At 47.2% G+C, this 24,874-nt stretch overlaps 1 protein-coding gene across 8 annotated transcripts in view; it reads right to left on the bottom strand.

Annotated features, from left to right (window-relative positions):
- Positions 1-22,838, bottom strand: part of LOC127034672 (uncharacterized) — an 80,504-nt gene extending 57,666 nt beyond the window's left edge. For 2 of the 8 annotated variants that reach the window (XM_050923796.1, XM_050923798.1), the window contains exons 1-2: positions 8,200-8,433; positions 1,555-1,753 (exon numbers count right to left, since the gene is read on the bottom strand). In XM_050923796.1, coding sequence (XP_050779753.1) covers positions 1,555-1,753; positions 8,200-8,397 — 397 coding nt within the window. In that variant the 5' untranslated portion in view covers positions 8,398-8,433. The other 6 variants (XR_007769458.1, XM_050923801.1, XM_050923802.1 and 3 more) reach the window with 6 other exon arrangements.
- Between the last annotated feature and the right edge of the window lie 2,036 nt (positions 22,839-24,874).

Below are 24,874 nucleotides of genomic sequence, written 5' to 3'. Positions count from 1 at the left end.
CTGGAGTGGCCACCAATACCCACTACACCTACTTTTTTGTTCAGATTAAACATAAAAATGAGAGCATGTCACCCCTACAGTTTGATTGGAAATGTGTACTCACCAGAGGTGCCTTCCCCGGCATCACGCTCCGCTGCCAACTGGTCCTGTGAAGGGATGGACTCCAGGGTTAAAAATAGTTCTTGGCTGTTGGGCAGAATTGATCCTCCGCTTGCCAATCTCACATTCTCCTCCTTCTCCTCAACAATGTCCTCCCTGTTATTGCTCAAGGTGGCTCGGGGCTCCTGGGAGCTATCTACAGAGTGTTTTGGGGTAGTGGTGAGGTTGCTCCCGAGAATTGCATGCAGCTCTTAATAAAAGCGGCACGTCTGTGGCGCAGAACCAGAACAACTGTTCGCCCCCCTTGTCTTCTGGTACACTTGCCGAAGCACCTTTACTTTCACGCGGCATTGCTGCATGTCCCTGGTGCAGCCCTTCTCTCCCGTGCCCCGCGCAATCTTGGCATAGAAGTCAGCGTTTCTTCTCCTTCACTTCCTCTCCCAATCTGTTGCATACTGTGCAGTTTGACAAATGAGTGCCAGCTGTGGCAGTGGTTTTTGTGACATAGGCACCTGTCCACTGACCCACTAGCTAATTTCTCATAGGCCACTGAATGGGCTCCTCTTCTCAGAAGAGATATACCGGCACTAGAAAATGTTCAGAGAAAGGCAACTAAAATGATTAGGGGTTTGGAACGGATTCCATATGAGGAGAGATTAAAGAGGCTAGGACTTATCAGCTTGGAAAAGAGGAGACTAAGGGGGGATATGATAGAGGTATATAAAATCCTGAGTGACATGGAGAAAGTAGATAAGGAAAAGTTACTTACTTATTCCCATAATACAAGAATTGGGGTCACCAAATGAAATGAATGGGCAGCAGGTTTAAAACAAATAAAAGAAAGTTCTTCTTCACACAGCGCACAGTCAACTTTTGGAACTCCTTGCCTGAGGAGGTTGTGAAGGCTAGGATTATTACAGGGTTTAAAAGAGAACTGGATAAATTCATGGAGGTTAAGTCGATTAATGCTGTTAGCCAGGATGGGGTAAGGAATGGTGTCCCTAGTCTCTGTTTGTCAGAGGATGGAGATGGATGGTAGGAGAGAGATCACTTGATCATTGCCTGTTAGGTTCACTCCCTCTGGGGCACCTGCCATTGGCCACTGTCGGTAGATAGGAAACTGAGTTAGATGTACCTTTGGCCGTTCTTATGTTCTTATGAACAGGCATCAGATGGTATCAACCTTTCTGTCTCCCCCGCCCCGAACCTGGGCTACATACAAACTGGCAACCTAGGCTTTATATCCCATTATCATTAGCCACCACCTGAGTGTATGCATCCACTGCCGGGGAATCAGCCTATTCCCCACCACACACAATGCTACGGGAGGTCTAGGGATATCTGTTGTGAGTCAAAGATCAGTGTGGGCTGCAACTTCTGTACAGTACAGGAGCATCTGCAGAAGCTCCAATCCAACCGGGCGAGCTGTCCAACCATTTCAAAATGGCATCTTACCTGCAAAGTCAAGCCCCTTGTCCATGTGTTTGACCCGGTAGTGAGCCTGGAGAATGAACAGGTCCTGATAAGCCTCTGAAATGCTGCAGAATGGACAGTGGGCATGCCTCCCTTTGATACTGGCAGCACACTGGTCATCTTGGCACAGGACTGGGCTGTAGCTGTGTTCTGTTCCTTTGATGCGTACGGAAGGATGAGCCTGGAGAGACAAGACGACATGGCATCATTACAATAACACTGCGCTGGCAGAGTGGGATCAAGAACCATCCTGGGGGGCATGGAGCAAGAGACTTCACAGCTACTTCTTCTCCAGATTCTTCTAGCAGAGTCACATAGGAGCATTGGTGGCACAAGGACTCACAGCATCCCAGGCCCAGTCTCTGCCAGCGGGAGGTGCTGAAGGGATACTGTAGGAGCACTGAATGTGGGAGAACAGTTCCAGCTTCTCCCAGCAGGAGGTGCTGTGGGAGCTCCCAGCTAAACCAGTCCAAGCCTTGTCCTAGGTCTACTATTAAACAGAAGCAATGAGTTCAGCAGTCTTGTTTGTGCAGGAGAGATAGAGTGCAGCGTGGGAGCACCTCCCCTTTGAAACCGGAGCAATCCAGACACCAAAATGGCAAGCCAAGCCCTGGTATGGGTTATTAAGAGGTTAATAAATTTTTGAGGTCACCTCCTGTCGGGAGCTCTCCAGACGTTAACGCTATTAAAAGAGATACAGTGTTGCATCCCTAATGAGAGGCAGGAGACGGAGGAGGGCCCTAGAATCATTAGACTGCAAGATATTGGAGACTGCAGCCGAGGAAAATGCTGCATGAGGCTCTTTGTTTCATTTCATGACCTCCACCACTCCCCCACCCCTGCTCCAACACACACACACACACACACACACACACACCCCTTGGCAGAAAATTCTCTTCCTGCAAATCAGTTTTTTCCCAAGTCTAGGATTGCAATGAAAAAAACCCTCCAGCCAGCATCTTCCAGGGAAGGCATGAGGCAGAGTTAGAGCATTACTGCAGTGCTGTGATGCCTGTCCCCTCCTCTGGATACTCAGAGAGGCTGCTCAGAGCTGTGTGCCCCACAAATCCAGGGCTTTACTCCTAGGCAGCCCCACACAGGCCAGATGCCCCCTGCCCCAGCGCAATCAGCCCTAAAGGAACACTCAGTCACAGCAGGCTTGCAGTGGGTCAAATAAGCAACTTAGAGAATTTCAAGCTAGTACATCCCCCCTCTGCATCTCAAAGCTGCACCTTATTGGCCCAGGATATCCTTGGCGTGAGGAATCCCTGAGGATCCTGCACCTTTACTTCTCCCAATCTCAAAAGGTTCCTGCAGCATGGCAACCCTCTCTCCTGCCAGAGAGAACTGAACACAATTCCTTGGCACTGTTTTGGCAACCGCTAGAGGATATGGGGACACATTGCATCAACAGATGACTCCACAGCATGCCACCAGTCCGGTCCGCAAGAGACAGGTTCCAGAGTTTAGCAACAAAATGCTGGTGGGGAGGGAGTCCTTTCCCCTTTAAAGCTGGACTGGGACTGCTCAAGTTGTATAGTTCCATGTGAAATGTATCAGTGCGTTTGTATGAAGAAACCAATACAGTGTTGTAACAAAACTTTGGCCTTCCATAGTACCTTTCATCAAAGAGTCCCAAAGTGCTTTAGAAACATCAATGAATCATGCTTCACAGCATCCCATGTTGTTACTGCCAGATGGGGAAACCAAGCAGAGAGAGGTGAAGCGACTTGCTTAAGGTCACATGGGAAGTCAGTGGCAGAGCCGAGAACAGAAGCCAGGAGTCCTGACCTCCAGCCCATTGCTCTAGCCAATGGACAATAATCCTCTCCAATCTATACCATCTTTAACAGCAGTGCAACAGTCTGTATTCCTATGTTCACCATTTTTACAAAATTATAATGGATTCTGTACAAAGTACACTCATAATTTGCTGATCATTATTATCTTGGTAAAATATGTGTGCGACATTCTATGTAAAGTTATAAGATTCCACTGTATAATATTACTGAGACATGTTCCAAGTTAGAACAGGGCTGCCCCAGGGGGCGGTGGGGGGAGGGAGCAGGCCCCATGATCCCTGGCCTGGTGGTGGTCCAGGTCTTCAGCGGTGAGGGGCCTTCAGTGCTGCAAAAGATGCGGAGTGATTGAAGGGACCCCCGCCACCAAAATGCCACCGAAGACTCAGACCGCCGACGGGTGAGTACAAGTGCCACAGCTCCCCCACTTTGCTCCAGGCCCCCTGAATCAGAAAAGCAGGCACAAACCAGTTCCTCAAAGACAAAAGGCAAACTGATGCCTCAGCCAGGCGACAACAAAATCAAATGGATTATCACCTGGTTAAGCAGTCATTCTTTGGCAGGAAAAAGGGTGAGAGCAAAAAATCATTTGGCAAAGAAACTGCTGAGATTACCACCCCCAAAGACCTGCTGTCTCCTGAACCTCAGCTAGAGATGATTTTCAAAGAGAAAGAGAGCTATAAGAAACGGGAACAGATGCCCCCAAATACTCCTCACTTTCTCTTTGCTCACAGCATCAACAACACCTGAAGGACAAGAAAATTAACACTGAACTGGGGGATGGGTCCTGGCCGAACGGATTCCAGCCAGTAAAACTGCTAGAGCATGTGGTGAGAGAAACCTTTGCTTTGAATTCATTTAGCCTGTTAACTTAGACATTAATTGTGTTTTATCTTATATTTTCTTGTAACCATTTCTGACTTTTATGCCTCATTACCTGTAATCACTTAAAATCTCTCTTTCTGTAGTTAATAAACTTGTCTTATTGTTTTATCTAAACCAGTGTGTTTGGATTAAAGTTTTTGGGAAACTTTATTTGGGATAACAAGATTTGTGCATATTATTTTCTATTAATGAAATGGCGGACTTTATATGAGCTTGTATTGTCCAGGAGGGCCTGAGCAGTACAAGACACACATTTCTGGGGAAACATCTGGGACTGGGAGTTTGCTGGCTATAGCACTCCTACAGTATAGCTGGAATGATTTACATTCTGGAGGCTGTGTGTGAACAGACCAAAGTGGTGGCTCTCACAGCAAAGCAGTGTAAAAGGCATCCCAGGTTGGGCAATTGAGGAGACATAGCTGTCCATCAGTCCAGACTGTAACCTGGGGAATGTCACAAGCAGATCTGTGGCCAAATTCTTTGCTGCAAGTGGGTTCAGTGGAGATAAGACCAGGAGAAAATTCCACCTCTTGATTCCACCTCAGTCCCATCACACTGGCAATTCAGAATCCACCAGGTTCCAAATGTGGATGCATGCAGTATTAACCCCTTCAACCCTGAATTCTTTGCTATGGGATGTAAAATTCACCATATATGTGGGGCTCTTCATTGTTAAGATTTGTTTCAGGCAACACCCAAATTTAGGAAAGTATTACAGGTAGTTATGTCACACCCCCGCTCACTGCTACTAAGGAAAGAGCGTAACGAGAGAGTTGGAGTGCAACAATCATTCTTTGGAGGGAGTACATTCCCCCTCCCCCGGTTCAAGTCCTGGGGTTAGAAAATGCCATGCCATTAGTGGTAGCGAAATGGTTTGCTCGGTGCAGCCCAAAATGCTCTGTTTATGGAAATATCAATCAAGCTCAGATAGGATCACAGCAGATCTGTATTGCCTGTGGACTCAAACAAGCAGCAATTTCTGCCCTGCTCTTGAGGGAAGACCCAAGTACTGGCAAGCAGTATGGCAGTGTGCATTCATTCCTCAGTGAAACGTTTAGGGCTATGTAAATTAGTTGCAGCCCTGGTATATTGCCAAAGAGGTTCCCGCTATCACAGAGGTTGAGTATCCTGCACTACAATAACTGCACTCGTATTATTAAAGCATCATCATATTGCTTAGAGAGCATTTTTCAGCCATTAGTTTTCAGCAAGTTGTGCCAGAACAAAAAGACAGTCCCTGCCTCACAGAGCTTACAATCTAAGTACAAGACAAGAGACAACTGATGGGTAGAGACTGACAGATGGGGGAGAGCCACAGAGCTCAGAGCACTTTACAAAAGAGGTAACTATCATGACACTGTTACATCTGGAGAAACTGAGGCACAGAGGGGCAAAATGACTTCCTGAAGGCCACACTGAGTCAAGAGCAGAACAGGGTACAGAATCCAGGTCTCCTGTCTCCCAGCCTGTTACACCATCTCCATCACCATCTCCCAGCCTGTTACACCAAGGAGGAGTTAGAAAAAATCATAAATATGCAGTGATGTTCCGGTCCCTACTAACATCAATCCGCAGCTGCAAATATGCTGAGCAGGAGCAGCTTCCCAGGAGCTTAGAACAATGGTCTGCTCTCCAACTGATGGACACATCCAAGGAATACCAGCTGTACCAGGCTTTCCCTTTCCCCTCACCATCATGTCCTTGGTAAAGGATCATGTCTGGAAAATATATTGATTGAGCCTGGAACTAAGAGACACTCAGGGGGGAAATACTGCAACCTAGTAAGCTGGGACCGGAGCTACTGAGTGTGGCTGTGGTACCAGTGAAAGGGTTTGATTGGCTAGCAGGAGAGGGTGGAGCAGGGCCGGCTCTAGGCTCCAGCATTCCAAGCATGTGCTTTGGGCAGCACCTCTCAAGGGGCGGCCTTCCGGCCCTTGGGGGGCGGCTCTTTTCAAGGGGCAGCAGTCCTTTTGTTTTGTTTTTGTTTTTTTTCTGCTTTGGCAGCACTCTGGGATTTTTTTGGTTTTTTTTTTGCTTGGGACAGCAAAATACCTGGAGCTGGCCCTGGGAGGAGCCTGATCCAGAGGCATGCTGAAGTCAATGTGGCTGCTCAGTACCTCTCAGGATCAAGGCATATCCACAGAATAAATACAGGTCAGGCATTGTAAGCTTCCCTGTTACTGCTTCTCACCAAGGTGACTCTCCTTCCTCTGAAGATCCGGATCAGGATGCATCTTTTCTCTACAGGCCATACATTGCCCTATCATGGTTTGCTAGTCCCTGATGGAGAAGTGTCATTCTGTGCTACGGTGGTTTTTATAGCCCAGATCTACGATGCTGTACAAATGTAGCACACACTGTGTAAACATGATGGGCCCAAATAGGTTGCACAGTTGCGGACTCTGATTAAACCAAATCAACCATATTTTAGGTCTGATTCTTCCCTCCCTTACACTGGCTTTACACTAGTTCACATCCAGTGAGTTCAAATGAAGTTATTCCTGATATATACCCAGGCAAGAGCAGAATCAGAACCTTTATGTTTTATTATTAAGTGTTTAGGAGACATGAGCAATATTAGCCCCTTGCATATGGACTGAAAAAAAATCCAATAAAGAAAAACATGGTGAAAGAGCCTCCTTGTAAAAAGTTTTGATGTGAAACTGAGCCTGCAAAGTGCTATAAGACTCATTGAATTTAGCCTCTTGCAGGATGTGTGTCTCTCTCTTAGATTATCCCGATAAGATGCGGGGTCAGAAATAATTACACAGTGGCATCAGCATTTTATTTATGTCAATTGGCCTATGCAATAAGAACTGATCAGACAATGCAAAGCAACATAATGCAACAACTACAACACGTCCGCTCATCCCCAGCAAAATCCAGCATCAGTACGTCACGGCACAGAGGGGTGTGTCTGAGTGTTATTCTATTTAACACCATTACTGGTAGCAGTTCATGTGTTGTTTCACACCATGACTTCTTGGGTATTTTATTGCAAGAGGTAGATCCAACACATCTGAGAATTTATCCTTTGCAGAAGGAAACCTTCCTGCCCTGAAAAACGTGACAGAGAGAAATGTATGTGCCAGACAGCGTGAGACTCCCTAGTTAAAGAACTTTGCAGGATCAGTTTCACACCAAAACTTTCAATGAGAAGGCTCTTTCCCTGTGTTTTTCTTTATTGGATTTTTTTCCTGTCCATGTGCAAAGGACTAATATTGCTCATGTCTCCCAAACATTTACTAATAAAACATAAAAGTTCAGATTCTCCTCTTGCCTGGGAGTATATCAGGAATAACTCCATTTGAACCCAGTGGATGTAAACTAGTGTAAAACCAGTATAAGGGAGAGGACAATCAGGCCTAAAATGTGGTTTGATTTTGGTGCCCTGGGACTCTGACTCCCTATAGTGACATCGTGACATCACACGATCCATTGTCTACAGCCAAGCACTGAGGTACAACTGCATCTGCTCTAACCCCTCAGACAGAGACCAACACCTACAAAATCTCCACCAAGCATTCTCTAAACTACAATACCCGCATGAGGAAATAAGGAAACAGATCAACAGAGCCAGACGTGTACCCAGAAGCCTCCTACTGCAAGATAAACCCAAGAAAGAAACCAACAGGACTCCACTGGCCATCACATACAGTCCCCAGCTAAAACCTCTCCAACGCATCATCAGGGACCTACAACCCATCCTGGACAATGATCCCACACTTTCACAGGCCTTGGGTGGCAGGCCAGTCCTCGCCCACAGGCAACCTGCCAACCTGAAACATATTCTCACCAGTAACTGCACACCGCACCATAGTAACTCCAGCTCAGGAACCAATCCATGCAACAAACCTTGATGCCAACTCTGCCCACATATCTACATCAGCGACACCATCACAGGACCTAACCAGATCAGCCACACCATCACCGGTTCATTCACCTGCACGTCCACCAATGTAATATACGCCATCATATGCCAGCAATGCCCCTCTGCTATGTACATCGGCCAAACTGGACAGTCACTACGAAAAAGGATAAACATACACAAATCAGATATTAGGAATGGCAATATACAAAAACCTGTAGGAGAACACTTCAACCTCCCTGGCCACACTATAGCAGACCTTAAGGTGGCCATCCTGCAGCAAAAAAACTTCAGGACCAAACTTCAAAGAGAAACTGCTGAGCTTCAGTTATTCTGCAAATTTGACACCATCAGCTCAGGATTAAACAAAGACTGTGAATGGCTTGCCAACTACAGAACCAGTTTCTCCTCCCTTGGTTTTCACACCTCAACTGCTAGAACAGGGTCTCATCTTCCCTGATTGAACTACCTCATTATCTCTAGCTTGCCTGCATATATATACCTGCCCCTGGAAATTTCCACTACATGCATCTGAGGAAGTGGGTATTCACCCACGAAAGCTCATGCTCCAAAACGTCTGTTAGTCTATAAGGTGCCACAGGACTCTTTGCTGCTTTTACAGATCCAGACTAACAAGGCTACCCTCTGATACTTGACTCCCTATAATCTCCTGTGGCTGTTAAGGAGCAGAGAAACAAGAAGCATCTGTAGGGGGAAAGTGAACTGAATGCAGTGGGAAACCAGCACATTTACTAATGGCCCCAGTGCCAGCCCTGACAAATTGGTTGTGAACCAGCAGAATAGGGATCTGTGACAGCTGTGAATCTGAACTGGGTCTCTGGCATTCCCTGATCACGGTTGTGCTGTTGTATCTTCTCAATCAGTGTTTTGACTAGGCCGTCATGTTGCATCACAAAGAATGTGTCCTGCTGTATGAAAAATACATTCTCTCAGAATGAAATGTGAGCAAGACACGAGAAGTCATTCTTCCGCTCTACTCTGTGCTGGTTAGGCCTCAACTGGAGTATTGTGTCCAGCTCTGGGCACCGCATTTCAAGAAAGATGTGGAGAAATTGGAGAGGGTCCAGAGAAGAGCAATAAGAATGATTAAAGGTCTTGAGAACATGACCTATGAAGGAAGGCTGAAAGAATTGAGTTTGTTTAGTTTGGAAAAGAGAAGACCGAGAGGGGACACGATAGCAGTTTTCAGGTATCTAAAAGGGTGTCATCAGGAGGAGGGAGAAAACTTGTTCACCTTAGCCTCTAAGGATAGAACAAGAAGCAATGGGCTTAAACTGCAGCAATTGAGGTTTAGGTTGGACATTAGGAAAAGGTTCCTAACTGTCAGGGTGGTTAAACACTGGAATAAATTGCCTAGGGAGGTTGTGGAGGGAACTGGACTCGATGACCTCTTGAGGTCCCTTCCAGTCCTAGAGTCTATGAAAGGCTGTGAAAAAACGGCATAGAAGCAGGCTGTAAGAACATAAGAACGGCCGTACTGGGTCAGACCAAAGGTCCATCCAGCCCAGAATCCTGTCTACCGACAGTGGCCAATGCCAAGTGCCCCAGAGGGAGTGAACCTAACAGGTAATGATCAAGTGATCTCTCTACTGCCATCCATCTCCACCCTCTGACAAACAGAAGCTAGGGACACCATTCCTTACCCATCCTGGCTAATGGACATAACCTCCACGAATTTATCCAGTTCTCTTTTAAACCCTGTTATAGTCCTAGCCTTCACAACCGCCTCAGGTAAGGAGTTCCACAAGTTGACTGTGCACTGTGTGAAGAAGAACTTATTTTTGTTTGTTTTAAACCTGCTGCCCATTCATTTCATTTGGTAACTCCTAGTTCTTGTATTATGGGAATAAGTAAATAACTTTTCCTTATCCACTTTCTCTGCATCACTCATGATTTTATATACCTGTAGCATATCCCCCCTTAGTCTCCTCTCTTCCAAGCTGAAAAGTCCTAGCCTCTTTAATCTTTCCTCATATGGGACCCGTTCCAAACCCCTAATCATTTTAGTTGCCCTTCTCTGAACCTTTTCTAGTGCCTGTATAAAGTATGTGCAGCATATCTGTCCTGAAAGCCTACAGTAAAATGATAAAACCTCATCCTGGACCTCTGCTTAAGTGCTGATTCCCAGCACATCTCTCCCTGCTGCAGATCAGTAGGCATGGCCTGCTCCCTTCCTGGCAGCGGCAAACTACCACAGACCTGCAGAAAACTTCTCCTGCATCAGCAACAATGACACCTCCCACCACCACCACCCAGTGAGATGCATGATTACTGACTGCACTGAGAAGCAGCGACAACAGCTCTGCCTACAGATTGGGAGAGGGGAGAATCAATGAGAAGGCAGCTGCGGTGACCTCAGAATGAGAGCCAAGGGGGTCCCCTCAAACCTCTAATCAAAAAATGTTCAATGGCACTGTTATCCCCGTCTGCTGAGGGGCTAAATATGTACCTGGGAAGCAGTTTGCTCCATTTCTGTCCAGTGCTTTTGAAAGGTGCTTTGGACTGACAAACCTGAGACTGAAGCCCTTAATCGTGTATACAACAGCCAACACAAGGGACTGCCAATAGGGATTTTTTATGACATGGACATCCCTCTAGAGGGAGCTGGATTGAGATCCACCAAACTCAGTTCACCCAAGCCACAGAAAAGCCAAACTGATGGTAATAACCTTGGTCCCAACCAACCCAAGCTGGATTTGAAACGGTGATCTGCAGAAGGAAGGCTCCGTATCCTATTATGCATAGGCGCTGACTCCGTGGGTGCTCCAGGGATGAAGCACCCACAGAAAAAAATAGGGGGTGCTCAGTATCGCAGCCCCAGCTGTTCAGTAGGGCCCCGGGACTGGTGTCGTAGGGAGCATCTGTTCATGTGCATGGAATGTCAGAGTGGGTCAGACAGGGCTTAGGGGACACGATGGGCAAACAGAATGCCACAGTGAGTTTAAAAAGCAGGTAATGCCATGCTAGTGTGCCGGCTGTATGATTATGATACAGACAGTCTCCTGCAGCATTATGGAAGTACCACTACAAACCACTCAGGTTTTCCTGCACATTTACGGCAAGCTGTACCCGTCACATGGGCATTGGGATGGAGGTTTTGACATCAGCCTGTATATGGGGCTTGTGACAAACGGAGTCAGCCAAGACCAAACAGGCTGATGAAGAACCATAGAACTACACAACCAATGTCTGCTCTCTCCCCTTGGTGCATGCCACACTAGGCAGGGAACACTGGCTGACACAGGAAATTCAGCGCCTATGCCAAGATGAGATCTGAACCAAGACCTATTTCTTTGTCTCTCTCATGTGCACATATCGGTAGCTTCCTGCACACAGGCCTCACATTGCCATAACAAAGCTCCCCTTTCAGATCCCAGTTAGCTGCCTGCTACACTAGTGAAGCACATCCAGTTTATCTGAGCCTCCTGTCCTGTCCCAACGTATATGGTACATCCATCAAACATCCCCCTTCGATGTTAGTAGGTCACCCAACTGAGCCACTGTTCGGACAGGCGCCTTCTTCTCCGCAGCCTCCTGGTGTTTCCTAGCTGCACTCATTGACATCTTTCTTAAGATCTCACCTGAAACTATCCTTTCTCTCTTACCTGAACCTCTCCATTTTCTCCCCCACTCTGCTGTGTATTATTTATACCGGTAACTGTAGTTAGATATATAAAGAGCTTTAGGATACAGTTTGTATTAAAGATTCTTTACATTACTAGCCAGAGCAGGATCTACTATTAGTGTATTTAATGGTTTCTGAGGCAGCCAGCACCATAGTGTCTAGGCTTAGTACACGCTTAAAAATAGCTTATTAATACAGCCTGCCCACAATGGACAGCAAAGATAAATCATTCACCTCCCCAGCACCCTCCCAGATGCTCAGTTACTACAGTGATGGGAGCCATCTAAGAACCCCTAAACCAACAGATTAGAGAGAAATGCCTGAGCAGAAGATCCCCTCGCACCGTGCTCTGAAAGGCAAACTCTCTTGAGCACCAAAGGAGAACAAGGAGGAGGGAATTACCCAACAGAGACCTCCACCCAAACGCCCTGCTTCCAGTCCTCAAGATCACCTCAGCTGAACTCAGTTGTAGCCACAGGACCTGATCCTGATCCCACTGAGGTAGACGACAAACTCTCATTGACACTAATGGGAGCAGAGTGTGCTTTGCAGGGGCACGGTCTAGCAAAAGAGTCACGGCTGCTTCAGGGCGGCTGCTTAGCAATCAACAGCCTGAGAGGTGTGCACTCTACCAAGTAGGAAACCTTCTAATGGGATGGGAAACACCCACCAGTGTTGTCATAAACAGATAGTTAAGGGTTAATGCCTCTTTCACCTGTAAACAGTTAAGAAGCTCAGTAAACCTGGCTGACACCTGACCAGAGGACCAATAAGGGGACAAGATACTTTCAAATCTTGGTGTGGGGAAGTCTTTTGTTTGTGCTCTTTGTTTTGGGGTTTGTTCGCTCTTGGGACTAAGAGGGACCAGACGTACACCCAAGCTCTCCAGATCTTTCTGAACCAGTCTCTCATGTTTCAAACTTGTAAGTAACAGCCAGGCAAGGCGTGTTAGTCTTATTTTTGTTTTCTCAACTTGTAAATGTGCCTTTTTGCTGAGAGGATTTTACCTCTATTTGCTGTAACTTTGAACCTAAGGCTAGAGGGGGTTGCTCTGGGCTATATGAATCTGATTACCCTGTAAAGTATTTTCCATCCTGATTTTACAGAGATGATTTTTACATTTCTTTTCTTTAATTAAAAGCCTCTTTTCCTTCATACCTGATTGATTTTTCCTTGTTTTTAGATCCAAGGGGATTGGATCTGGGCTCACCAGGGATTGGTGGGGAGAAGGGAGGGGGGATGATTAATTTCTCCTTGTTTTAAGATCAAAAGGTTTTGGATCAGTGCTCACCAGGGAATTGGTGAAGTCCCTCAAGACTACCCAGGGAGGGGTAAGTTTTGGGGGGACAGGGAGTGATCCAGACACTGAAAATTCTGGATGGTGGCAGTGATACCAGATCTAAGCTAGTAATTAAGCTTAGAAGTGTCCATGCAGGTCCCCAAATCTGTACCCTAAAATTCAGAGTGAGGAAGGAACATTGACAAGTGTATTTGCGAAGATCATGCTAGGTTCATGGGGCATATCTCCTTTAATCAGTTCCCTGCCACTGCAAAGGCATTGTGCATTGGTGTGCCTTCGTCCCTCCTGTTCTCTGCTTGTGGCACACAACAGTTTAGTCTCCTCACAGCTGTGATACTTTGGTCTAATTCTGCTTGTTGAGTTTCATGTGCAGGTGCTGGGGAGTGTTGGTATCCTGTGATGTGCAGGAGGAGAAATGAGATGATCTGATGGTCCCTTCTGGACTTAAACTCTGACTCTGTCTCTGTAACACAAAGAACAGCAGATGCTGAATGTGCTTAGTCCCAAACTCCAGGCAGCTTTGAAAATGGACGCTGCTCTCATCCTCTGAGGAATCTGTTGTAGCCAGAAGCACAACAGGGCTGGCAAGGAACCTACCAAGAAATCTTGCCAATTATCAGTTGCCACTGGCACCCTCAAGATATTTGGAAAGCGTAGTCAGTAAGGCCAGTCCAGAGAGGAGGAGACTATGCAACATGAAGTCCTGGGTTCAGGAATGCAGCCTGGATGTCAGTAGTACTCACTCACAAAGCCTCATCGCGGCATGGGCCAGTTTATCGTCTCCTGCAGAATGGTTAAAAATTTCGGTGTGGGATGCAGAGGCACTGACCCTCTCCCTGCCTTCTACAGGCTCAGTCAGAAAGATGCTGTAATTATCTCAGCTGCACAGCCTGGGCTTAGTAATAACAGCATAGTCCACAAGATGACCTCAAAGCGTTGTACAAACATGAATTAATCCTTACTGCACGACTATAAGATTGGTAAGTAAGAACCCCATTTTTCAGATAGGGAAACTGAGGCACAGAGCAGCAAAGCTGGGAATAGAAGCCAGTTATTCTGATTTCTGCAGAGCTGATCAATGTTGCAGTTTCTCACAGAGCAAAAGAAAGGCCAAGTGTTTCCTGGATCTTATGAAGAACCCTGGCACACATCCGATCAAGAAGAGTTTATAAACTCTATGGACTGAACAAGTTCAAACAGGTTAAAAGCATTATAAAATAAAATAATAATAATAATAATAGCAGCCGAAGGGAAGCACATTAAATTCATACACCCCTGCATGCGTGATGAAGGCTGACCTTTCCTTGGCGGGTTCATCTAGCGGTACTTGCCAGTACCCCTTGGTTAAGTCTAATGTAGAGATGAACTGGACACGTCCCAATTTCTCCAATAGCTCATCAGTGCGTGGCATTGGATAGTTGTCGAGACGAGTTACAGCATTTATCTTATGGTAGTCCACGCAAAAGCGTATTTCCCCATCTGGTTCGGGAACTAGAACCACGGGAGATGCCCAAGCACTGTGCTTTCCATCAGTAGATCTCAAAACACTTGACAAAGAGGTGAAGTGACTTGTCCAAGACCACTGATACCGCCAGGAATAGAACTTCAGTCTTCTGAGTCCCTGACCCAACCCCTAACCACTAGGCAACTCTGCCTTCGCCTTACTACAGTAATTCAAAGTGCCTGCTTCTGATCTCAGTGAAATGGAGTCACTCTTGATTCACCCCAGCTTGAATGACAGGAGAATCAAGCTCTAAGTCTATACTGGCCAGTGTTTAATCAAAGTACCTGTATTGTTTACAGCTAATCTGTAACGACAGCAAAAGAATAGCCTCACTATCTGAAGACACAGTAACAATCTACAATAAGTTTTCACATCTAGGTTTTTCAATACTTGTTTTGAAAGCAAAAATAATCGACTTAAAGCTCCACTTAGATATCATTAAGTTGCAAAGGCATCGCAGTTACTTCTTCTATAAACCTTATTAGAATATTACAGTTATAAACCTACCATGTCTGAAAAGCAGGAAATTCTGCACCACATTCTCCGCTGGCACTGTCACTGGATTTACGCTAGCCCAGAATCTGGCCTGCTAAGACAAGGCTAAGTGTATGGACAAAATCTTCAAAAAATCTGGAAATTCAGAGTTAAGGTTCCGCAAACCCTCTAAGTTCTGCCCCTTCCCCATGCCCCAGAACACCCTACTCTGACTCCCAAAGACACTTAGGCCAGATTCTCTAACATATTTTGGTGCCTAACTCCAGTGGGAGTCAGGCAGCTAAATGTCTTTCTAGATCCGGGTTTTCTACCACCACATTGTACCTTTCCATACATTCCCATTGTGAAACACATATCCCCTAAGTATACAAATGACATTCCCTATAAAGGGCCCATCCACCCAGCCACAGATGCTCCTCAAATGCACTGTCCCAGAATGAGCAGACAGTGTCTCAAGTCCTAGCCCCCAAGTACAGATCAAAGACCTTCCCTCTCACCTCACCTTCCCACTAGAGTCAAAAGACTGCAATATTTTCACATTTTACCATCTACCCACAACCCCTAAACACCTACCACTTTGTACCATTCCACCATCCTCTCTAAGGAGAGTGCGAACAGTGCTATACTCATCTGATTCTCCTTCCGTTGGGGGGCTGAGAAACAACTACCCTCATACCGCCACTATGGCCTCGACTGTACACATCTCTACCTAACATCTCCACAGGGTACCAATCAATTTCCACAGATTCACACCTTTCATAGTCTGACCTCCTGAATAACACCAACCAGAAAACCTCGCCCAATGATTTCTGCGTAAAGCCCATAACTCCTGTTTGAGCGATAACATAGCTTTTAAAAAGTCATCCAGATCTGACCGAAAGACATCAAGTGATGGAGAATCCACAACATCCCTATGTAAGTTGTTCCAGTGGTTAACTACTCTCAGTGTTGAACACTTGTACTTTATCTAATATCTAATGCTAGCTGCAGACAACAGAGCACTGTACCTTATTCTCCAAAACAGGTTCTGGACCTTGCCAGTTCCACACAAAGAGGAGCTCATGAGAATTTCAAAGGTACCTGAAATACCTAGCACAGCTGACATCTATGCCAGAGGGCTGCAAGATCTGGTAAGGAATGAGGAGAAGTTAAGGTGGTTTGTGAAAGCATAATCTAAATTTCTAGGCTTCTAAACAGCTTGGTGCCCTTTTCTTCCCCACAAATGTAATCTTGATTTACAATTTGTTGTCTTTCGAGTGCTTGTTCCTTTTGAGAGCAATAGCATTCTAATAAGGTTTTCAGCAGAAGTAACTGAGACATCTTTACCACCTTAACTGTGTCTTTATGTCTGGGAATAATTCCTTCCAAGATTTTAAGAAGCTCCTTTTTTCACTGCAGGGGAAGGGGAAGAGGAAAAGACTCGGAAATAACCCACTAGTCTTAAATCTACAGACTCCAAAGAAAGGATAGGAGTAACCAAACCAAATACCTCCCCTCATCAAACTGCCCCAGAACATAAGGAAGGAGGAAAAAATATACTAATAATGGTGTATTCCAACCCTCACCACAGCGAGACATCATGGCAAGGGTGCTCAAAGTGCAGCTGTTGCAATGAAAGAAAACATGTCAGTCACGATGCCACAGTAAAGCTATGCTAAGCAGGAAGATATGGGTCTGCAGGAAGGCGAGCATAAACATATATGGAGATATCCCTATCTCCTAGAACTGGAAGGGATCCTGAAAGGTCATCGAGTCCAGCCCCCTCCCTTCACTAGCAGGACCAAGTACTGATTTTGCCCCAGATCCCTAAGTGGCCCCCTCAAGGATTGAACTCACAACCTTGGGTTTAGCAGGCCAATGCTCAAACCACTGAGTCCCCATCGTAAAAGTACAGGGCTGAAATAACTGTTACAGTCATTTTTACAGGGCACTGATCACCTTGGTGCTACAGCAAAGCAGTCTGGAATGAGCCTTAAAATGTGGTTCTGCCAGGAAAAGTGACTTCTCAATCAACAGATCTACTTTCTGTATCAGTCACATTTGCTGCTTGTACTGCTTTGTACTGCTCTTATCCCTGAGACCCAGCACAGATAGCTGAGAGGGAGCTGAAATCTATTCCTCCTTGGGCATCATCTACAGAACTGTTTATTAAGTTCCAATCAGTGACACCTGTGCAAACAAAGTGATGGCCATGGAGGTTGCACAGGTGTAAACTGAGGGCAAAATTCTTCCTGCAGAATTATTATTGCTGGTGATTGTATATGAGAAGGAAAGAGCCCAGCAGGAGTTTGCAGAGCTGACATTTAAAAATAAGAGGCCTGATTCTTCTCTCAAATTGGCTTCAGTCCAGTCATTCCTGATTTACATTGGTGGAAGAACAGAATTTGGCCTGATATTTTTTTACATGTGAACTAAGCAAATCTGATCTGTGTTTTTCTGAATGAAAGAAACCAGGCATGTGACCGGGAGATTTTGCATTATTCTCTTGAACCTATGGACAACAAACACATGCTGCAGTATGATGTGACAAACTGGGAGCCCGGACTTCAGCTAATAGTCTTCAGGAGCTTTCAGCAAGTAAAGAACTTTAGAATCATTTATATCTGCCTGGTATTGTTGCTGAAAAAGAACGGAAAGCAACAGGCTAATTATATTTGCCAGTCCTGTCAACACTGATGAGAGCCACTGCTTAGATAGATGACCAAGGGGAAGAAGAGAAGGACCGAAGATAAAGGAACATGAGACTTGCATATTCATGCTTCCTTCCTGGATTTTGTTTCCTTTTCCTCTCTTGAGTGTCTGTCTTTCTCCTCAAATTAACTGCTGTAAGGATGCTAAATGGCTTGAATGAGGAAGGGCTACTCTGCGTTAACTAGAAAGGGTATTGACAATATACAAGGCACTGTGTGCTTTGCAACAAGCTGGGCCTAAATTTTGCAGGTAGGATCCTGTATTCGTAGCAGCTTCATCTGAATTTAAAACCTGAGGTTTTAAATACATTTATGACAATGAATAATCCAATCAATGCACCAGTCCACACATTTGCAATTTCTGATGAGCTGCAGAAATTTGCACTGACAACCCATGACTACGTAACTGTGACGCTCTGAACCTCGGGGGAACACCAGCACCCTTGTTCATCCTTATAAAACAATTGTGTGGTATCCAATGCAGTTTGTCATGTTGGGTGTCTTCGGAAGGCTCATGATGCACTTAGCATTGTTGCTATAATGATGTTATAGGTTATAATTTCATGTATATAGTTATGAGGCTGAAAATTTGTCTTCATGGCTTAAAATAAGCCCAGGAAAAAGCTCTCCAAGAGCAGAGTTCACACCTCATCAAGGTATGTATGGGACAAACCTAGCCCAGCCTCACAGAAACAATGACTCTGGCAGCAACAAAAGGATCTGTTGGACTCTCCAGTGAGTCACCCCTCTTCATTTGGCCAGTTTAGGACTGCAATGAGGTAATGCTCAAGTGACTCTGAAGGGAGGGGGGGCAAAGTCCAGAGGAAAGAACATGATAAAAGGGAGAGATGTTTACCATGATCTTCCTCTCTCTTCCATCTACATCTACAGATACCACACCAAGCAACTGAAGCGCTGATCAAAGGGGAGAGCCTGGCTGAAGAGCAACCAGCCAGCCTGTGGTGAGAAACATCTAAGTTCGTAAGGACATTGAAAGTGTTAAGATGAGTGTAGAATGCGTTTTGCTTTTATTTCATTTGACCAAATCTGACTTAATATGCTTTGACGTATAATCACTTAAAATCTATCTTTATAGTTAATAAATCTGTTTGTTTATTCTACCTGAAGCTGTGCGTTTGGTTTGAAGCATGTCAGAGAGTCCCCTTCAGATAACAAGCTCGGTGCATATCAATTTCTTTGTTAAATTGATCAATTCATATAAGTTTGCAGCGTCCAGTGGGCATAACTGGACACCCCCAGAGGTTCCTAGGGTTGTGTCTGGTACCTGAGATATTGGCTAGTGTCATTTGGTTGCACAATTTAAGAAGCAGCTTACATGCCAGAGGCTGTGCATGAAAAGCCCAGGAGTGGGGTTCTTACAGCAGAGCAGGGGAAGGCTGGTTCCTGGAGTCAAGGATTGGAGTGACCTAGCAGATTAGCGGTCCACATAACAAGAGAGGGGAACATCACAATCATAGAACTGGCAGAAGTGAGGCTGGAGTACTTTTATGAGGCTATTCGGAATTCTAATACCTGTGGAGGAGTGGGAGGCAGTTTGGGACTGTGGGATAAGCACATTAGCTGATGTTTCCGCAAAAATATTAGCAGTGAAATAGTTAACAAGTTTGCCATTTATGTTACTATTGTTATATTTCAGAATCAATATCACAGTGAGATGAATGGGGGTCGCTCACATCTGTCAAAGCTCTTAGAATCATAGAATGATAGAAGATTAGGTTTGGAAGAGACCTCAGGTCATCCAGTCCAACTCCCTGCTGAAAGCAGGACCAATCCCCAACTAAATCATCCCAGCCAGGTCAAGCCTGACCTTAAAAACCACTAAGGATGGAGAGTCCACTACCTCCCTAGGTGACCCATTCCAAATTCTGCAGCTGTGGAATCGTAGGCCCTTGAAAATACGCTATGATTAAACACAATGCACAATCGTTCTATTCCTTTCAATTGAAAGGGTTGAGCAGGGGGAGAGCAGCACAGATATCCGTCATTTTCAAGCCCTATTTTTATAAAGGTGACCAACAAAAGGGGGAAAATGGGGTATGTACCTCATTTTTTGCTTCTAAAAATGTTTAAAGAAAGCTTGAAAGGAGTTTCTGTACACGTGTCTTGTTCTGCTTATCTTTAGAAAATACAAATATCTTAAGTATCTTATACCTTAAAAATATCAGGAATATCAAGTTTCATCTTCATTGATTTTGCTAAAGGACTCCATGGATGACTCAGAATATCTCAGTCTGAATAAAAATCCCTTCCTCTTCCACTTCCTTTCATATCTTTGGTATCTATGCTGTCATAAATCTGCTAGTCCTCCACTTATCCATAAAGTTCCCTGACAAGGCCTGAATTTCTAAGGTAAAAACAAGCCAGGGGAAAAATAAACTTTTTTTTCTGAGGTAAAAAAAGTCTTTCATGCCTTCTTTAAAAGAAAAAAGGGGGAACCCAATATTTTTTTCCTTTAGAAACCCCCTTTACTATGAGCTGTGGCCACAAGAGACTGCAGCTCCCAGCACATGTTGCTACAAGTGGTCTTTCATCAGGAGACGGCCACTATACAAAAACCTGAGATAGACCGATGCTCCCTCTCAATCCGGACAGCCTCCTCAGGTCAAAATAAGAGCACTGCATACTGAGATCAGTAGTCTCCATCCATCACACCTCCATATTAGAGATGACAAGCAACTGCAATTTGTTTCACTTCATGCACGTTTGTGGTGGCTCTTGGAAAATTGTGGGCACAGCTTTTTCAACTGGAGGGCATGCACATACACCCCTTTGTGTGTGCATCTCCAGCAAGGTGACTAAAAGACACACACAAAATGAGAATCACTATTGAATAAATGCAAGGAAATAAACTTCAGGTATTAAATTAATACTACAAGCATTTCTAAGAAGCTCTGTTGCTGCTGTTGAGTCCCTTTGGCCTGATTACAGCGGAAATTGATTCGCCAGATCCTCAGATTGTGACTAAGCAGTATTTGGTTTGCATGCATGCTATTTTCTGTATGCTGCAGTTCATCCATTGCTTGGTTTTCTTTTTGCCATCAGTGGCATTTTGAATAACTCCCTCATTAAATAACACTCCCACGAAGCCCGCATTTTATGTACTTTGAACGTACCCTCTCGAATTTGCATAAGGCACTCAGATACTGCAGTGAGGAGGGCTGCTCAACTAGTAGATAGGCAAGTTCCATTTCCCAGTTTCTCATTAAGTCCTTAGGTCTTTGCAACTTTTATCCTTCCTAAGCAAAGCACATGAACCTAAAGAGTGATTCTAAGGTTACTCCATGCATGAGACCGTATGTGTGTGTGAGAGAGAGGAATCAGAGGATTGACCATGATTGAGTTTGTGGGGTCTCAATGGCTCTTTCAGTCCAGGCATTACTGGATAGGTTGTTGGGGGTGGAAACAGGACTCTGGGGTTTGTTCACGAGGGGCTGGGCTCTAGAACTGTGCAGGGAGATAGGAGCTCCACTCTGCCTTGTGGACTGCCAGTGCCTCACAATACAGAGAGGTTACAAAACACTGAACTGCAAGTACTGTATTTCTTGCCTCCATAGGACAGTGAGCATGAGTCCCACAAAGGATGGCTTTGCAGGAGCCCCAGTGGTTCTAGGTAGAGTAGGACAGCAAGAGCTCAACTGGTTACAGAAACACAAGATATGGATGGAGATCCATGCCCCACCATCTAGATGTTTTGTTGGGATTGCCCATACTAATCTCTTCTCCTTAGAACCCCATGATGCATAGTGACTCTAGAGACGGCCACAGATATGCTCCGGGAAACAGGCGCCGGGAGTCACGTCCACAGCTGCTGTGCCCCAGTGTGCATTGGAGGAGTGGGGAAAAGGGATACTGAAAGCAGGACGTCAAGTATCAGAGGGTAGCCGTGTTAGTCTGGATCTGTAAAAGCAGCAAAGAATCCTGTGGCACCTTATAGACTAACAGACGTTTTGGAGCATGAGCTATCGTGGGTGAATACCCACTTCCTCAGATGCATGGAATGGAAATATCCAGGGGCAGGTATATATATGTGTGCTAGCAAGCAAGCTAGAGATAACGAGGTCAGTTCAATCAGGGAGGATGAGGCCCTGTTCTAGCAGTTGAGGTGTGAAAACCAAGAGAGGAGAAACTGGTTCTGTAATTGGCAAGCTGTGAATGTGAATTACAGAACCAGTTTCTCTTCTCTTGGTTTTCACACCTCAACTGCTAGAACAGGGCCTCATCCTCCCTGATTGAACTGACCTCGTTATCTCTAGCTTGCTTGCTAGCACACATATATATACCTGCCCCTGGATATTTCCATTCCATGCATCTGAGGAAGTGGGTATTCACCCACGAAAGCTCATGCTCCAAAACGTCTGTTAGTCTATAAGGTGCCACAGGATTCTTTGCTGAAAGCAGGACATGAAGCAATGCACTTAGCCTGCAGCAAGGGAGACTGAGGTTAGATACTCGGAAAACCCGTCTCACTGGAAGGGCAGTTCACCTGGGAACAGGCTCCTGGGGGTGTGGAGTCCCCATCACTGGAGGTCTGAGGCCAGGCTGGCCAACCCCTGGCAGGGACGCTCCGGGAGACTCGAGGCTGGCTCGGCGCACGGTGCTGTGACACAAGGGTCCCAACGTGCCCAGCAGAGGCAGGGCCTAGGCAGCAGGCCCCTCCCAAGGCTGCCAGGGGGGCCAGGGGCCGCCGAGGCCCAGCGGGCACGGATGGCAGCCAGTCCCCGCCCGCACGAGGCCGGAGGAGGAGGGGTGCGATGTCCCGGCATGCACTGCGTGGAAGCGGGCGGCAAGGACGGGAACGGTGCCCCATCATGCAGTGGGGCAGGGCTGCAGGGGGCCTGATGTCCCGGCATGCACTGCGTCTGGCTTCCCATCATGCATTGGGTCAAGGGGTCGGGGGGCCGCCTCTCCCGGGTCCTGTCTCCTCAGTCCCGAGCCCTCGTACTCACGATGAACGAGGCCATGTCCGGGCCGGCCGCTGCGCCGGGCGGCTACTCACAGAAACCACCGCCCAGGGCCGGACGGTACCGGCCTCCGAGCACGCTCGGGCAACTTCGGAAACACTCGGGCCTTTCCGCCTCTCTCCGCTCGGGGAGCTTCGGCAACACTCGGGCCTTTCCGCCTCTCTCCGCTCGGGGAGCTTCGGTAATACTCGGGCCTTTCCGCCTCTCTCCGCTCGGGGAGCTTCGGCAACACTCGGGCCTTTCCGCCTCTCTCCGTTCGGAGAGCTTCGGCAACACTCGGGCCTTTCCGCCTCTCTCCGCTCGGGGAGCTTCGGCAACACTCGGGCCTTTCCGCCTCTCTCCGTTCGGAGAGATTCGGCAATACGCGGGCCTTTCCGCCTCTCTCCGCTCGGGGAGCTTCGGCAACACTCGGGCCTTTCCGCCTCTCTGCGCTCGGGGAGCTTCGGTAATACTCGGAGCCGCGGCAGGGCTCTGGAGCGTTTGGGCAGTTCCGGCTCCACTCGGGGCAGTCCGGCTGCTACAGCTGGGACTTGCTCATGGGACGTGCGGGGGGCCTGGGGCGGCCCAAGCTGGTCGAGGCCTGTCCATGAGGGGTTGGGCCGCCCGGCAGGGTCAGGCCCCGGGTGAAGACATTTGTCTGCTTCTAAAGTTTGTACAGACCCAGGCAGAAGTTACCACTGCGCTTCCCCACCCCCCCCAACTCAACCAGAGCCACAGCCCCCCACACCCGAACGCCCCAGCTCAGCCAGAGACCCAGCCTCCCAAAGCCACAGCTCCCCACCATTTCCTATAATTAAGGCTACGTTTTAGTCATGGCCAGATATTTTTGGTAAAAGTCCTGGACAGGTCACAGGCAGTAAACAGAAATTCACAGCCCGTGACCTGTCCATGACTTGTACTATTTACCCCTAACTAAAAGAGGGGCCATGGATATTCTGGTGGGGGCGATCCAGAGATGCTGTGGGTGCAGGGGTGGGGGGCAGGCAGTGGCACGCAGCCTGGACCCCCACTGGTGCTGGGGGCAGGGGGGGAGAGGAGGGTTGGTGGGGCTGCCAGGCTCCCTACCCGGCTCTGCGTGTCTCTGCAGCTCCAAGTCCTAGGGGGAGGGAAGGCCAGGGGGCTCCCTGGACTCCCCACATTGCCCCCACCATGAGCTGCAGGGGTGCCACATGGAGCTCCCTGGCCCCTCCACCTAGGAGCTGCAGGGACATGCCAGCCGCTTTGCTGCCCCGCACCCCAACCTCCTCCTGAGCCCCCTTTCACACCCAAACTGCCCCAGCAGCAGCTGGTGCTGCTGGGCCAGGGGCTGCCCTGATCTGCTCGGGCAGCCCTGGAGCCAGCAGCACTGGCCACTGTAGAAGTCATGGGGGTCATGGAATCCATCACCTCCATGACAGACATACCTATAAATTGTGCCGATAACACTGGTGAAGAAGGTGGCAGGTGGCAACCTCGGTTGTTTGGACCAAACTGATTAAGCCTTATACAGCAGTTGAACAAAATATTTGTGCCCTTCTGTATAAGGCTTAATCAGTTCAGTCCAAATGACCTAGGTTGCTGCATTCTTCACCAGTATTTTCCGCACAATTTAGGGCACCCCGCCTATACCCTACCGAGGTGCCCTAAATTGTGCGACTTACACCAGACCCAATCCCAGAACCCCACACTCCCAGCCCCCCGACCTAGCCCCAGCCCTCCCTACTCAACACCAAAACTCCAGTCTCAGTGGCCCACACCCAGCCACAGGCCTCAGCTGCCAGTCCACAGCCCCATCCGTTCGGCTGCAGAGCGTGGTGGCTGGAGGTACTCTACTCCAGTGGGCTGTGGAGAGCACATGTGGCGTGAGCGGTGAGGTGGGAAAGCTTCCTGGCCAGTGAGCCTCAGCTTGGCCCAAGGACTTGACTAGAGTGAGAGAGGAGTTCTCTCCCCTTGGCCCATCCAAACTCTGGCCTGTCTGAGGTTACCTATCTGCAAACCACAGCCTGGACTGAGACCACCCAACTCATTTCAGCTCTTGTTGGGGCTGAGCTGTATTTTGTTCCTTAGCTTCACTTTTCTAATAAATGTTTCCTCCCCAGCTCCCACCCCACCCCCCTCTTCTCCTGCCCTGTTCCATTCCTTCTGCCCTGCACT

Source organism: Gopherus flavomarginatus, chromosome 15 (assembly GCF_025201925.1).
Source record: "Gopherus flavomarginatus isolate rGopFla2 chromosome 15, rGopFla2.mat.asm, whole genome shotgun sequence".
NCBI lineage: Eukaryota > Metazoa > Chordata > Testudines > Testudinidae > Gopherus > Gopherus flavomarginatus.
Note: the sequence above shows the minus strand (reverse complement) of the source record. Positions and strands in the feature narration are given on the sequence as shown.